This window comes from Gobio gobio (genome assembly GCF_949357685.1).
Source record: "Gobio gobio genome assembly, chromosome: 6".
NCBI classification, from domain to species: Eukaryota; Metazoa; Chordata; class Actinopteri; order Cypriniformes; family Gobionidae; genus Gobio; species Gobio gobio.
The window spans coordinates 20,096,759-20,112,539 of record NC_137102.1 but is presented as its reverse complement, the minus strand read 5'-3'; the positions used below and the strand labels follow the sequence as shown (position 1 = coordinate 20,112,539).

Here is a 15,781-nt window from a genome sequence, read left to right as displayed (position 1 = left end):
TTCACGTCAAACTGTAAATTCAACAGATCAGCTAAAACCAAATATTATGCTGTAGATTCAGCAGTGATGCAGGAAACACTGCCATAGTATTCCAGTATTTTTATATGGTCTTCAGTCCATATGGGTGGAAGAATGCAGATGTTCAAGAATGTTTGTTTGTTTATTTGTTTTTTAAATATAACTGATTCTGAAAAAGAAAGGGTTCTAGATTCCTAACCCTACTGCATACTTAAAATGTGAAAAAATAATATCAACTTCATTCAACTACTAAAATATATTTTGTTTTAAGTTTTAGGTTCAAACGTCGTCTCCAAGATGTTCATGCACCATCGACTTGTTACTTTGAGTGATGCGGCAAAAGAGAGAGGGAGGGGAAAACAGCCTTTCAGGCCGTGTGAAATCACATCTTTTCAGCTGGCATTCCCAGACTTGACACACTAAATAATTAGTGACGGCACTGTGCTGTGTCTCCTTGTGTTCCTGTTCTAGCGGAGTTCCTGTTCCTGCTGTGGGGCGTGTATTTGTGCTATGCTGTAAGGACCGTGCCCTCCGCTTTCCACGAGCCTGGCTACTTGGCAGTCGCCATTTATAATGAACTCCTCATCTCTGCAATATTTCACATCATTAGGTGAGCAATGTGTATTAGTTATGAGTAGCAACAGCAGAAGCATGATTAAGATGACATGCTTTCCTTCGTTTTTTTATTTTATTCATGAGACGGGCTGCTTTATGAGCAGAATGCAACACCATACTTGAGGAATAACATGAGAGCTGAAATGCAAATTAAATACAAACAGATTTTTTTATAGTTTTGTCATGTGCAAGGAGTTATACTCGGCTTAGCAAGTCAGCCCTGGGCCCAAATGCAAAACATTTTTAACGGGCCCCAAACAACAAGTGCAACGAGGTGTTTATGCAGCGTATCAAGAAAATATCATACTAAACACATTGATTCACAAAGGACATATCTCATTAAATTCATAATCTATTTAAAGTTACAGACTATCCAGATCCATACATCTGGATGGATTATATAATTTTATATCCATAAAATCCCATATGCACATGCACGCCCTGCTTACCCAGATGCTACACCACTGGCCATCAGTCAGCCTCCAGTTTGTACATTTGAACTGGAAACAATTGTTGGAAACAATATGACGGGCTGTGTTGTGATGTTATGTTACATTAGATTCAAAATTATAGTGTGAGTGAAATTCTAGATTTGGAATGCAGAGATAATTATGAATACAACTGAAGACTTGCATATTATGCTTAACAACTTTAGGCTGGAATACACTACACAACTTTTAAAATCTGAACAGAACTAGACATTATACACTTGCTGATGCTGTAAATGGTTACAAAGAAAAACTGGGCATCACAATAAACAACTGAGGATCAATGATTTTCTTGTCATTCCAAGCACAACAAAAACACACAGAAACTTCATTGCTAGGAGATGCATGAAAAATGAAAACAATATGTGCTCAAAATATCACATAATATATGTTTGAAATCCTCAGACTGGGTGGAATCTTAGCCAACTCTGTCAACTGTCAAAAATCTGCAGACTCTCTGCAACTAGCGTCAACACATCCAGACTGAAAACCAGGGCAGAAGTTGAGTAGTGTATTCCAGTCGTTAGCCTACTGTAGCGTTGACTAGTTAAGAACAGCTCTTTTGACTGTTTAGAACAAGACATCCAGATAAAACACTTGTTTTTCATCAGGCATTGAGGAAGCAAGAGGATAGGATACACAACAACACAACAATCTAACCGTTAAAGCTAATCAGCCTTGAAATTTAACAAACAACTTTCAAACATATAATCACTTGTTTATTTAAACAAGTTAATTTGACAGGTATCACTCTGTCCTTTCCTGCATTAGTTGTTTCAGTAAGGCAGTGCCATTATGGAATGAAGCTTTGGAAACAAAACCAACGGTTCAAAAACAAAAATATAAAAGTGAGGTAAGCAACGCTATGCATTTTGCCGCCTTCAAACTGCTACTTTGATGTGGCGCAAACGCACCCCGGTTCGGACCCAAATAATATAATATGAACACAGTCCAGCGGGGGCAGGGGGAGGGGGGACAATTGAACTCGGGTTCTGTCCAGGCAATCGAAACCAAGTGTGAAAACACCCTAAATGTCAGTTACTACACCCACAAGAAACAGAGACTTCCTTTTTTTAGAGAAAGACAGTATAATACCCAATCTTATGAAACTCCAACCCACATCCACTTATATTTACCACAGCAGTCTTGAGAAAGCTTCTTAAAGGGGTGGTAAAACACATTCTTTTGAAGGCTTGGCTGTGTTTGTGGGGTGCACTGTAACATGTGTTCATGCTTCGTTTAAAAAAAAATTGCCTTATTTTTCATATATTTGACCTTTATTCTACACTGCTCTGTCCCTCCTTGTAAAACGGTCTGATGCTTTCCGGGTTGTATGAAGCCAGTCCCTCAAAAATACGCAGTGGGCTCAGATTGGTTAGCTGGCCCAGTGTGTTGTGATTCGCTAACCGCAGTGCACGTCGGAAACGTCACGCCTCTTACCGGAGGCTGTTCAGTATTAGAAACAACGGCGTCAATAAAACCATATGAGCTCGAATCAGACCCAGAACATTTGAGTGAAGATGATCGAGCAGAACCTGTTCAGTCCTCAAGAGTAAAGACTGCGGATCTATAATGATCGCTACTGAATGGCACTTTAACTTTTGTATTTTTAGAACGATTATAGCCAAATATCTGTCGCAAGAACTAACGTTAACCCAAAACGAACACTAAGCACTGGCTTTAACTAGTAAGTTAGCCAAATCACACACAGAAGCATGTTTAGCAAGCCTGTAGATAAACAATACATAAAAGCTCTAATCAAAGAATCATTTACACTAATGCCAGGTTCGCTGTTGAGATTTTAACGTTAATGTTTGTAACGTTAGGTGTTCGTCGGATAACGTTAAGTATGAATGAGCATTTAACAGACTGGTTTGCAGAACAGCGTTGTCATCTGTTTACTTCCTTGCTACAACGTACAATTAACCTATTACAGGAAAACACATCGATGAAAAATAAATCAGACTTACAGGTTGTGGCCCGTAAACAGCTTCTGTTTGTAAATCCAGCTTTCAGGACAAGCCGTTGTGCATATCCTGTATGTTTGTGGAAGTTTGTGTTGTCCTCCGTGAAATGTGCAGCGCGCGCGTCGTGCATCCACACACCGGCAGTGTTTTTTTCACGCAGCTGACGTTGTGCAAATCTGGCATTGAAATCGCGAAGACGAAGAAGGTGGATGTTTTCCTCTGTTAGATGTGCTGCAGGAAGCCCTGCGCGCGCCTGTTCCCCGCTGACTCAAACACACGTGCATATAACATGCTGTATGTTAAACGCTCTGCAACGCACCCCCGTCCCAAGGAAGGCTGAACAGAGCAAGTACCCCAGACCTGCAATCCGGATGAATATAACAGCGTTTCCTCTGCATCGCGGCAACAACACTCCAGCCTACTAACCACAACAGCGCCGCGATACAAAATGGCCTCACCCCCCCCCCCCTTATTTAATATTCTCGGAGGAGGGGTTTATGTAAATATTGAGCCTGTTGATGTCACCAACCCTGGAGGAATGTGTGTAGTCGCCTACTGGCCGTTTGCTGTAGTTCTTAGAAACTGATTTCTTTAAAAGCAAATATCTCCCTTTGCTTTAAACTTTGAACGTTGTAACTTTGCAGATGTTGTTTATGCTCAAGCAGCAACATTACACGCTAGCTAAAGTTAGAATAGTGAAATCGTTGTTTACCACCCCTTTAAAGGAATGTTCAGTGTATTCAAAACACAACACACGGTCTATTGACTTTATTTGTGACAGAATGTAATGATTATTAACTAACAGTAATTTAAACTCCTCTCCGTTTTAGTAGTTAGAGTAGAAGTAAACCAGGCCAACATACCAGAGGGTAAAAGCAGAAACGTGAAGCTTGTATTTTTGTTAAAGCACTGATATTAATAATTAATATCAGTGCTTTAACAAAAATACAAGCTTCATTATTAATAATTATTATTCAGTAAAAAAAATTCATTATTTGAGCTGTGAAGTTATCTAAAGCTGTCCATTTTGAAGTTGGAAAACTTTTCTGGACTGGTGCACTTCTTGTTGAGTGCAGTATATGTAATTCCTATGAATAGAGTTCAATGTAAACAGTGTTTTATGGATAGCTACCCCTTGTGAAAAAGACCTGTGCTCAATCATATTGAATGTGTACTTGTAGTGAACTTTTTTGTTTCTTAAAAGTATATTTAAAAAAAAAAAAAAAACTATACTTGCAGATAATATATTATTGAAATAGAAATAATCCACTTAAGTGTATTAAAGAGAGAAGACTTTGATGACTGTTTCTTAACACACTTAAGTAAGTGCCTTTTGTAATAATAAAAATCAAAAGTATTACTTTAAAGTTCTTTACTTTAAACATAGTAAAGCATATGTGAAATACTTGAAATTCAAATAACAAGTAGGCTATTTTCATTTCAATTACATTTTACAAGTTAATATATTTTAATGTTCTAAATTGCAACTTCATCATAATAAATGTGTAATTAATTACAGATATACAGTGGGGAGAACAAGTATTTGATAGACTGCCGATTTTGCAGGTTTGCCCACTTACAAAGCATGTAGAAGTCTGTTATTTTTATCATAGGTACTCTTCAACTGTGAGTGACGGAATCTAAAACAAAAATCCAGAAAACACATTGAATGATTTTTAAGTAATTAATTAGCATTTTATTGCATGACAAGTATTTGATACATCAGAACTTAATATTTGGTACAGAAACCTTTGTTTGCAATTACAGAGATCATATGTTTCCTGTAGTACTTGGCCAGGTTTGCACACACTGCAGCAGGGATTTTGGCCCACTCCTACAGACCTTCTCCAGATCCTTCAGGTTTCGGGGCTGTTGCTGGGTAATATGGACTTTCAGCTCCCTCCAAAGATTTTCTTTTGGGTTCAGGTCTGGAGACTGGCTAGGCCACTCCAGGACATTAAGATGCTTCTTACGGAGCCACTCCTAAGTTGCCCTGGCTGTGTGTTTAGGGTCGTTGTCATGCTGGAAGACCCATCTTCAATGCTCTTACTGAGGGAAGGAGGTTGTTGGCCAAGATCTCGCGATACATGGCCCCATACAGGGTCCTGTCCCCTTTGCAGAAAAGCATCCCCAAAGAATGATGTTTCCACCTCCATGCTTCACGGTTGGGATGGTGTTCTTGGGGTTCTACTCATCCTTCTTCTTCCTCCAAACAAGGCGAATGAGTTTAGACCAAACTGCTCTATTTTTGTCTCATCAGACCACATGACCTTCTCCCATTCCTCCTCTGGATCATCCAGATGGTCATTGGCAAACTTCAGACGGGCCTGGACATGCGTTGGCTTGAGCTGGGGGACCTTGCGTGCGCTGCAGGATTTTAGTCCATGACGGCGTAGTGTGTTACTAATGGTTTTCTTTGAGACTGTGGTCCCAGCTCTCTTCAGGTCATTGACCAGGTCCTGCCGTGTAGTTCTGGGCTGATCCCTCACCTTCCTAATGATCATTGATGCCCCACGAGGTGAGATCTTGCATGGTGCCCCAGACCGAGGGAGATTGACCGTCATCTTAAACGTCTTCCTTTTTCTAATAATTGCGCCAACAGTTGTAGCCTTCTCACCAAGCTGCTTGCCTATTGTCCTGTAGCCCATCCCAGCCTTGTGCAGGTCTACAATTTTATCCCTGATATCCTTACACAGCTCTCTGGTATTGGCCATTGTGGAGAGGTTGGAGTCTGTTTGTTTGATTGAGTGTGTGGACAGGTGTCTTTTATACAGGTAACGAGTTCAAACAGGTGCAGTTAATACAGCTAATGGGTGGAGAACAGGAGGGCTTCTTAAAGAAAAATGAACAGGTCTGTGAGAGCCGGAATTCTTAATGGTTGGTTGGTGATCAAATACTTGTCATGCAATAAACTTCAAATTAATTATTTAAAAATCATACAATGTGATTCTCTGGATTTTTGTTTTAGATTCCGTCTCTCACAGTTGAAGTGTACCTATGATAAAAATTACAGACCTCTACATGCTTTGTAAGTAGGAAAACCTGCAAAATCGGCAGCGTCTCAAATACTTGTTCTCCCCACTGTATTTAAGTACATGGCATACACGTTTAAATTTAAATTGCATTAAAGTATATTTTAGTTTACCATAAATGCTCATAATTAAGTTATGAAAAATTATGAAATGACATAAAAATGTACTGATGTCCTATTTAAGTGGATCAAAAAGCACTCTCATGTTCAGCTATATAACTATAATACATTACAGTTAACAAGCAATTAAGTGTCCTAAAAGCATTACATTACAAAGTATATTATTTCCGTAATAAGTACTCGCCTCTTAAAAGTATGCTAAAGTGTACTATTTATAGAAGGGATGTCACCTCAGTTTCTGGCATTAGCATGCTACCAGGTTACCAGGTTTATTAGTAGCTCTATATACAGGTAGACACACCATATTTCCAGTTTTTCTGCAGCTGTTATTCAGTGTGATACTGAATTGCAAATTTGAAGGGATTTGTTTAACATGAATTGTAGGAGTTTTGTGTAACCATGCCCCCTAAAAATGACTGAAAGTTGTCTGGGCCCCAATTAGAATGTAAAACTTGGGTCACATCAGCAGAAATTCGCACAAAACTTGTAAAAGGAAGGTGAAGACAGCTGGCCTCAGCTAAACGACATGCATCGTGAAGACGGCACTGATAAGCCACTTGAGAGAAGGCTCATAAAATATGTCTGCTGCAGACAGCTCGCGCATAAAACTACTCTGCTTAAAATAAACCCACTCACCCTGTTCCAGTCTCACTCTCAGTCTGCCATCTTCAGCTCTGTTGCTCCCTAAATTTTACTTTCTTTGACCACAGAAATCTTTTAATTTATTTCTCAAACAAAGTATAAAGTTAAGCCATCAATCCAGCAAGTGGTAGGTTCAGAAATATTTCAAATGGTATGCAGAATTTGTGATAAATCGCCTTCCCTTGAGCTGTGGTTCTCAAGTAGTAGGTCACGACCCAAAAATAGGTCACATGCTGTGTTCAAGTCATGTCAGAATGAATGTATATGAGTTGAGTGCATATAAACACCATCATGAAGTCGTAATTACCAATTCCTTAATCTTTAATGTGCCCTTCAAGCGGAGCTCGAATTATTGTAAATACAAGATCCGAACACATGATTGAAACATAAAGGTCGTATTTAAAGGGGTCCTATTGTGCTTTTTCACTTTTTCAACTTTAGTTAGTGTGTAATGTTGCTGTTTGATCATAAAAAATATATATGAAGCTCAAAGTCCACTCCAAAGGGAGATTTTATTTAACAGAATCCACTTTTCAAGCCTGGTTAAGCTGCGCTAGAGAAGATTAAGGGCCCTAGTTTAACGATCTAAGCGCATAGTGCAGGTGCACCATATTTTGTTTGTCCAATCCACTTTTGTCTAGCCAGGCGCATAGTCCAAAAGGGTTGTGCCTAGTCTCTTAATGAGCCATGGGTGTGTTTTAGTCTCATCTCCCATTCCCTTTAAAAGTCAGTTACATAGGCGCATATTACTAACGCGCCCTTTAAATAACACACACACAAAAAATATTGCGCCATTGACTTTAGACCAGGTTTCAGTTGGTCTATTTTAGTTGATTTCAGTTGCCTCAAAATAGCAACGCGCCAACAATGCAACTGAACACACCTCGCAGACCAGCATGCCCATGGGTGCACAAATGGGCGCAAATGCATTTGCTATTTAAACAACATAGCGCAGGACGTGAAAATGATAACTGCATCGGGTTGAAACTAGCAAAATATACTTGCGTTGCGCCTGGGATCGCATTGCGCCAGGTGTATGGTAGGCCCCAATAAGAGTATTGTCACTGTTTTTTTCCACCCCGGAAAAAGTTTGTCCTAAGGCTGACGAACTTAGAGTGGTTAAAATAGATTTTAAACAATGTTCCTGAACATTCTAACCTCAACGTGTGTCTGTGCACTGCACATTTTATGGAGAACAGCAGACAGACAGAGTAATGTTACAATGCAGGCTACGCACAAGAGCTTCTCCTGAAAGACGAGGCGGTTCCCATTTTGTCGGGACGATCTGTTGTTTATGGTTTAAAACTTAAGTATGTATATAGTAAGTATGTCTAATTATTTGTAGTTGTGTTTTCTATTAACAATTCCAATTATAAGTTTTGTGTAGTTTGTTAGCTCTTGCTTTTGTAAGACTGTTCACCGCCCCTTTTTTATAATAAAATTATTTTGTGATTGACTACTGTTTGTGTTACCAAAGATTTCCAACAAATATGATTAAATGGTGGATAATATCATATCTAAGAAAATTACAAAAACAACATACCACTCTAAAACGTCCTGTGAAATCTGTTGCAAACAATCAAGCTTGAAAACATATTCTAGAACACCCCCAAAACAATAGCAAGACATTGTAAAAGGGCATAATAGGACCCCTTTAAGAATGGGGAAAAGTTGTGGCATTGGAACCGTGTTTATTTGAAAAATAGAAGAAACACTTATATAAACACTTAAATAGCAGAAACAATCTATAATGTAGATAATATCATATTTATATAATCTATATAGAGAGAGATCAGTGAGTGGAAAGCAATTTTGTAGTGAATCAAAATGAATGATTTTTGCAAGTTAATCACTCAACTTTTAAGGTTTGCTTTATGTAACACATTTAGTTTTGAGACCATGAATAAATAAGTGATAGAAATGAATAATTGTCATTATTTTAAGTTTAGGTTATTGTGTGATGTCATAATAACGACTGCCTGACTCATTTTATCTGAATGCAGTACGGTATAGTTTTTGGGCATGTGAAGTAAAGAATTATGATCAAATCTATTCTTTATAATAAAATGTAATTGTGAATGATTTTTGTATACTACTGAGTAAGAATAACATTAAAGTTTTCCAGCTAATTCTGCTCATTTAACTGATTTATGAGGAAACAGACTTACGTATGGACAACTGCATTTCCCATTATTCTTGGTGGTAGCATGAGAATGATAAAATACACAGATAAAGCGTCAATTACTGACCTATTTTGTTTATCTGTCACCTCATTTTGTTAGGTTACAGATAAAGCGCATCCAGCCTTTGTTAAGAAGTTAAAAAGTAAGAAGAGAATTTATGTGTAATTTGAAAGCACAACAGTGGTAATGACAATTTCTTCATAAGTATGAATTTTCCAGGAGAACTTTCCAGAATGCTGCATTAGGTCTGCTCTAATAGGGCCACAGTCAATAGCGAAACAATCATAAAAAACAATGCTAAATGCTAATCTAAAATACAAATATCCACATGAATAATTAGAGCAGAAAAATTAATAAGCTCAACAATGTTTTGCATTGAATGATTGGCTGCCAACAGCATAAAACCATCAATAAACACTGCATTGATCTGTTTATGTGCTAATTGACTGTGCACTTCTCATACTCAGAACCTTAATAACATATTTGGCTCAGTGTTCGTTGTTTTATGCATTAGTCTGTTAAAACGTGTATGCATTTACAAAAAAATGTGGTAACACTTTACAATAAGGTTTCATTAGTTAACATTAGTTAATGTATTAACTAACATGAACTAACCATGAGCAGTGCATTTGTTATTGTATTTGTTCATCTTTGTTAACGTTAGTTATTAAAAATACAGCTGTTCATGGTTTGTTCATGTTAGTTCACAGTATATTAACTAATGTTAACAAGATTTTAATAAAGTATTTGTAAATGTTGAAATTAACATTAAAAATAGTTTTTACTAAATGCTTTATAAGGGCAGTTCCTTATTAGTTCGTGTTAACTAATGTAGTTAACTAATGTTAACTAATGAACCTTATTGTAAATTGTTATATGCTGAAAAATTTCAATATTCAGCATGTCATGTTGATAATTGTGCATATTTTTGGGTCTATGCAGTTAATGTTAATATCTTTTAATAGTTGATTTTAAGGACATTTATTTGTTTATATTTGTACAATAAAACATTTTGGTAGAGCATTGGGCTGACACTTTTCCCAATGCTCAAAACCTTTGCCCTAGAAAGTATACTTGCAGAGTAAAAATACACTGGTGATATATATGATGGAGGTATCATAGTGACTAGACGTTTTAACAGAATATTTTTCTGCACACTCTCATTCTTTGCCGATGTCTGCAACCCCTGCTGGTTCTTGCAGATAAGCTCTGTTTGTCTGAAAAGTGGTGATGCCCTGGTTTGATGCTTTGCCAAAGCAAGGCGGTGTGATTAATGAGCCTGAATTTCATTACACTTTGCATAACGGAGGAACAGTGACCTTCATTACCCGCTACAACATCACCAGGATACCTAACACTGTTGACTAAACAGCGTTTAAATAAACAGAGCAAGCCCTTACATGTCACGCCACATTCAATTACATTTACCCTCGTTATGCTATTTGAAGCTCTATTTTTTTAATATTTGCTCCAGATCCAAATGCTCTCTTTCATTTAGCTTTGATCTGCCATTTTAAAAAAAAGTCAGGGGAACAGCCTACGGTTAAAGTGGAGTTGGAGTCAAAGTGACAGAAGTTAGGAAAATGTAAAAAATCTATTTTGGCACCTTGAACAAGCATTGGTCTCATCTACAGGTTCTCTCTCGGCACTGGGCTGCATCCAGACTGGATGCTAATGTTATTTTTCGTCCATACGCACCTGACAGTGACAGTTACTCTGGGATTACTTCTCATTCCAAAGGTGATTATTATCCTTGTCCTTAAATCTATAGAATGTAGAATAGAAATCTATAGAACAGCTTATGGGGATTTCCACTGTACTGTTTTTAATAAAATATTCATAGATTGTTTCATCCTTCATTGCAGTTCTTCTTCACTGGAACTCATGCACGTGAGGATATAGCCACGGAGGCATATGAAGAAGAACTGGATATGGGTCACTCAGGCTCCTGCCTGAACAGCAGCATAACATCAGCCTGGAGTGAGCACAGTCTGGACCCTGAGGACATTAGGGTAAGACCTCTTTACTGGCCCTTGATCATTTACACACACATGTTGGGTTTCCATGTTTTATGGGAACTTTCCAATGTGGTTGGGGCGATAGTGTCGTGATCAGTGCCCTGACCAGAGGCGGACAGTAGGGAAGTATTTTTACTTTCAACTCAAGCGATAAAGTACAAGTATATGTACTTTATCAGTGATCTTCTTTGAAAAACATTCCAAAGCATGATATTGTACTTTTTACTGCACTACGTTACATATTGAATATCATGTAATACTTAATTGCATTAACACAAGAATGAACCTTATTGGTTCTTGCAGAAGCTCAAATGTGTTGCGTAACACAGAGAATAAACCTTATTGGTTCTTGCGGAAGCTAAAACATAATGCATAATACAAGAAAGAACCTCATTGGTTCTTACTGAAGCTCAAACGTGCTGCGTAACACGAGAATGAATCTCATTGGTTATTGTGGAAGCTCAAACGTGCTGCGTAACACAAGAATGAACCTCATTGGTTCTTGTGGAATCTCAAACGTGCTGCGTAACATGAGAATGAACCTCATTGGTTCTTGTGGAAGCTCAAATGTGTTGTGTAACACAAGAATGAACGTCACTGGTTCTTGTGAAAGCTCAAACGTGCTGCGTAACATGAGAATGTACCTCATTGGTTCTTGTGGAAGCTCAAATATGCTGTGTAACACAAGAATGAACCTCACTGGTTCTTGCGGAAGCTCAAACGTGCTGCGTAACATGAGAATGAACCTTATTGGTTCTTGCAGAAGCTCAAACGTGCTGTGTAACATGAGAATGTACCTCATTGGTTCTTGTGGAAGCTCAAATGTGCTGCGTAACACGAGAATGAACCTCACTGGTTCTTGCGGAAGCTCAAACGTGCTGCGTAACATGAGAATGAACCTTATTGGTTCTTGCAGAAGCTCAAACGTGCTGCGTAACATGAGAATTAACCTTATTGGTTCTTGCGGAAGCTTAAACGTGCTGCATAACATGAGAATGAACCTTATTGGTTCTTACGGAAGGTCAAACGTGCTGCGTAACATGAGAATGAACCTCATTGGTTCTTGCAGTAGCTCAAGCGTGCTCCGTAACTTGAGAATGAACCTCATTGGTTCTTGCGGAAGCTCAAACGTGCTGCGTAACATGAGAATGAACCTTATTGGTTCTTGCGGAAGCTCAAACGTGCTTGGAGAATGAACCTCATTGGTTCTTGCAGAAGCTCAAACGTGCTCCGTAACTTGAGAATGAACCTCATTGGTTCTTGCAGAAGCTCAAACATGCTGCGGAACATGAGAATGAACCTTATTGGTTCTTGCGGAAGCTCAAACGTGCTTGGAGAATGAACCTCATTGGTTCTTGCAGAAGCTCAAACGTGCTCCGTAACTTGAGAATAAACCTCATTGGTTCTTGCAGAAACTCAAATGTGCTGCGTAGCACACGAGAATTAACCTCATTGGTTCTTGCAGAAGCTCAAATGTGCTGTGTAACACAAGAGCAAATCTTATTGGTTGTTGCACATCAAGTGGACATGCTTGAGCTTCCGTTTACCACAATTGATGTGTGAGTTGATGAATGTTAATGTGAATAAAATCCTAAATTCAATCTCTTCATCATATAAAGCGATCAAGGATACAAAGAGAACTGGGTTCTTTTTCACTTAATACATATTTTAAAGAAATTGTTCTTCTTAAGGGACATATGAAAATCTTGATTATTTAGTTTATGTTCTTTGACTTTGTCAGGAGGAGCTCAAGAAACTCTATTCCCAACTGGAGATCTATAAAAGAAAGAAGATGCTGGCTAACAACCCTCACTTACAGAAAAAACGCAGTTCCAAGAGGGGACTTGGACGGACACTTATGCGACGTATCACAGAAATACCTGAGACGGTAAGTCGCCAGTACAGCCGGGAAGATCGAGATGGAAGTGACCATGGGAGTAACAGAAGCACCCTGAGGAGAAACCCATTTGACCCGTCTCACTCTGGGAAGTCAAGGGAAGACTCACTGAAGAGCAAGATGTTCTCACTGAAGAGATCTCATAGCTATGACCATACACATGACCAAGGTGGGGAAATCAATGGGGTGCCTGAAGATAAAATGGAGAGCTCTACTACTGAGGCTTCTCTGCTTGACACCTTGATGGGCCGGAGGTCCAACAAGAAGAACCCTGAGGTGCCAAAGGTTGAGTTAGCTGAATCTACTGAATCAGTGCCCTTAGTGTGCAAGTCTGCCAGTGCACATAATTTAGCAGCAGAAAAAAAGCCTGCACTTCTTCGAACCTCTATGTTACAGAAGTCACTGTCTGTCATTGCTAGCGCCAGAGAAAGGACGCTGGGCATTGCGGGGAAGACCCAGAGTGTGGAAGATGCCAGTAAAAAGGGTCTCAAAGCAAAGGACAGCACAGCGCTTTCGGAAGTCGCTGAATCCCCAGAGTGTTTACCAAAAATGATCATCAGCCAGTCGGTTGAGTACACCAAAACGCCTAGTAAGATGGGCATCATGAAGCAGCAGGTGAGCGGCAGTCAGCCCTCCATTTGTTCTGAACCAGGGAAGAGCAAGGACCTGTACGACCTGTCTGAGGTGTGCCCATGGGAAATGGAGGAGTCACCCACTCCATCGGAGGGGAAGGCCCAAAAGCATGTTTCCATTGCTCCCACCGAAACCAACACGATCCATGGGAGCAGTGCAAAAACTGGACACAAGTCTCAACACAAACAAAAAGGTTTGGGCCAATCTCCATCAAATCGACGTCGCTCCAGAGATAGGACTGGGGACAGGGAGGAAGGCAGGAAACCCAAATCACCGCTTAACCTCACTGCCTACAAAGACACTAGTCCATGGAACTTCGAGGATCCAGCGATCCAACCAATGGAGCCTGCAGGACTGTCCCCTGAGAGAACTCGACGCAAGAAAAGTGTCACACCCACAGATGGAAAGCCCAAGATCTTCCTCTCAGACATCTCAAAGTCCACAGGAAGCCTTTTGCAGCCTCCAGCTCTCATGGTGGATATCTGCCCTTGGGATTATGATCCCCCTCTGTCCCCCAACAAGGTCCAGACTTCCAGTCCCACACACCATTCAAAGCGAAGAGATTCATGCTCGAAAAGAAAAGGATCCTGCTCTTCCAAAGAGAAAGCTAAGGATAAAGAGGATGATAAACGAAGGTCCAAGAGCAAAGAGCGGAGAAGCTCCTCGAGCAAACCCTCCGAGAAACGACGCACAAGCCAATCATCAGAGGGAGACCAAGCTGCCATGGTGGCATCTGGCAGGAGGAGAAGCTCTTGTAGAGACACCACCATCAGCAGCAGTAAACGTGCTGACGCTTGTCCCTGGGAGACAGAATCATTGCCAGGTGTTACCTCAAATGATAAACACCCTCCAACAACTGAGAACCAAACAACACGAACACCGTCCACTTACCTCAACATGGCTGAAGTTTGTCCATGGGACTTTGATGAGAAGTTGTCAGGGAAGAGTGCATGACACAATACTCACAAAATTAGAACACTACAGTTGGATTCTGAGATGGCAGATTTCATGTTTGAAAGGCCTGTTCACACCAAGAAAGTTAACTGTAACAATAATTGGCTTCCACACCAACGCCAGACGATAACATTCTGTATATAATAAGCAAGCCCTGCAATTATGTTGTCTGCTGCTCCTTAAAGTTGGCTGGATTCTGGCAATGCTTTTATCGTTCATCAGCCAGGAAAAAAAAAATTCTTAAAGTGATTCCAGTGACATCATTCCTCTGTTGTTAATGTTATAGCTGTGGTCTTTGCTATTCTTATAGAATTTGAACGATAGCCGTTTTTCCACCGTCGGGCCAAACGGTTCTAAGAATGGTAAGGAACTGTTCCAGTTATGTTTCCACTTAAGCCTGGTACTGCAGAATTCTGTGCTGGTAGAATCCGTGAAGTGACGTTGCAACTCAGAATTTATCACTTGTCTGTTGCCTGGTTACCAATTTCCCTGTAGCTGGCTTAGGCCCCGATCACACAGAACGTGTTTTTGCAGCGAGAGGCGCCTTTTTTGAATAGATTTCTGTTGGCAGTGAGTGCTATCTCACTTTTTAGAAGGAGCACTCTGAGCGCCTGAAGTTGAAAAAAAATCAGGAGGCGGGCCTTCCGTTGTGGTGACCGTTACCTTGATGAGACTGACTGGACAGATGATTTGGGGGTTTCTTAGCAACATAAAAAAAAACGCAGCCTCGCATCTTAGAACCTGAAAAACGCGCTCTGTGTGATCGGGGCCTTAGCACGCTATTTGAGCGACGTAAACACAAATTAATAATAAAATTAAAAGAAATATCTGATCATCCTCCATAATGTAGTCGAATTTACATCTCATATCATCAGTAAACTGTTACCATACCAAGGCAATGACTGACACATTTGTATTACATTCCAAAAAGCGGCTGGTACAAGGGCCGGATCGGCACGGAATGGAGCAGGTAAGCAACCAGAAAGGTTCGGCCCGATGATGGAAAAGCATATAATTATTCAAACTTTATAGTTATAGTTATCGTTATAGTTATCGTCTTTGGTGTGCATGGGCCTTTAACCTTATGTTTGCACTTATTTACTTTTCAATACATTTGCATATACCAAGTAAAACACTTTTTCAGATATTTTCAATGCTTGTTAATGTAAAATGTCAAATTTTCATCCACAAAAATTTTTTTTCAATTTAAATTAA

General features: G+C 39.7%; 1 protein-coding gene across 1 annotated transcript in view; it reads left to right on the top strand.

The window, feature by feature from the left end:
* Nucleotides 1-15,354, top strand: part of gpr158b (G protein-coupled receptor 158b) — a 70,465-nt gene extending 55,111 nt beyond the window's left edge. The window contains exons 8-11 of the mRNA XM_079818572.1: nt 490-628; nt 10,699-10,804; nt 10,930-11,076; nt 12,824-15,354. Of these exons, the coding sequence (XP_079674698.1) occupies nt 490-628; nt 10,699-10,804; nt 10,930-11,076; nt 12,824-14,566 (2,135 nt within the window). The 3' untranslated portion in view covers nt 14,567-15,354. The remainder of the gene's footprint in view (nt 1-489; nt 629-10,698; nt 10,805-10,929; nt 11,077-12,823) is intronic.
* The last annotated feature ends 427 nt before the right edge of the window (nt 15,355-15,781 follow it).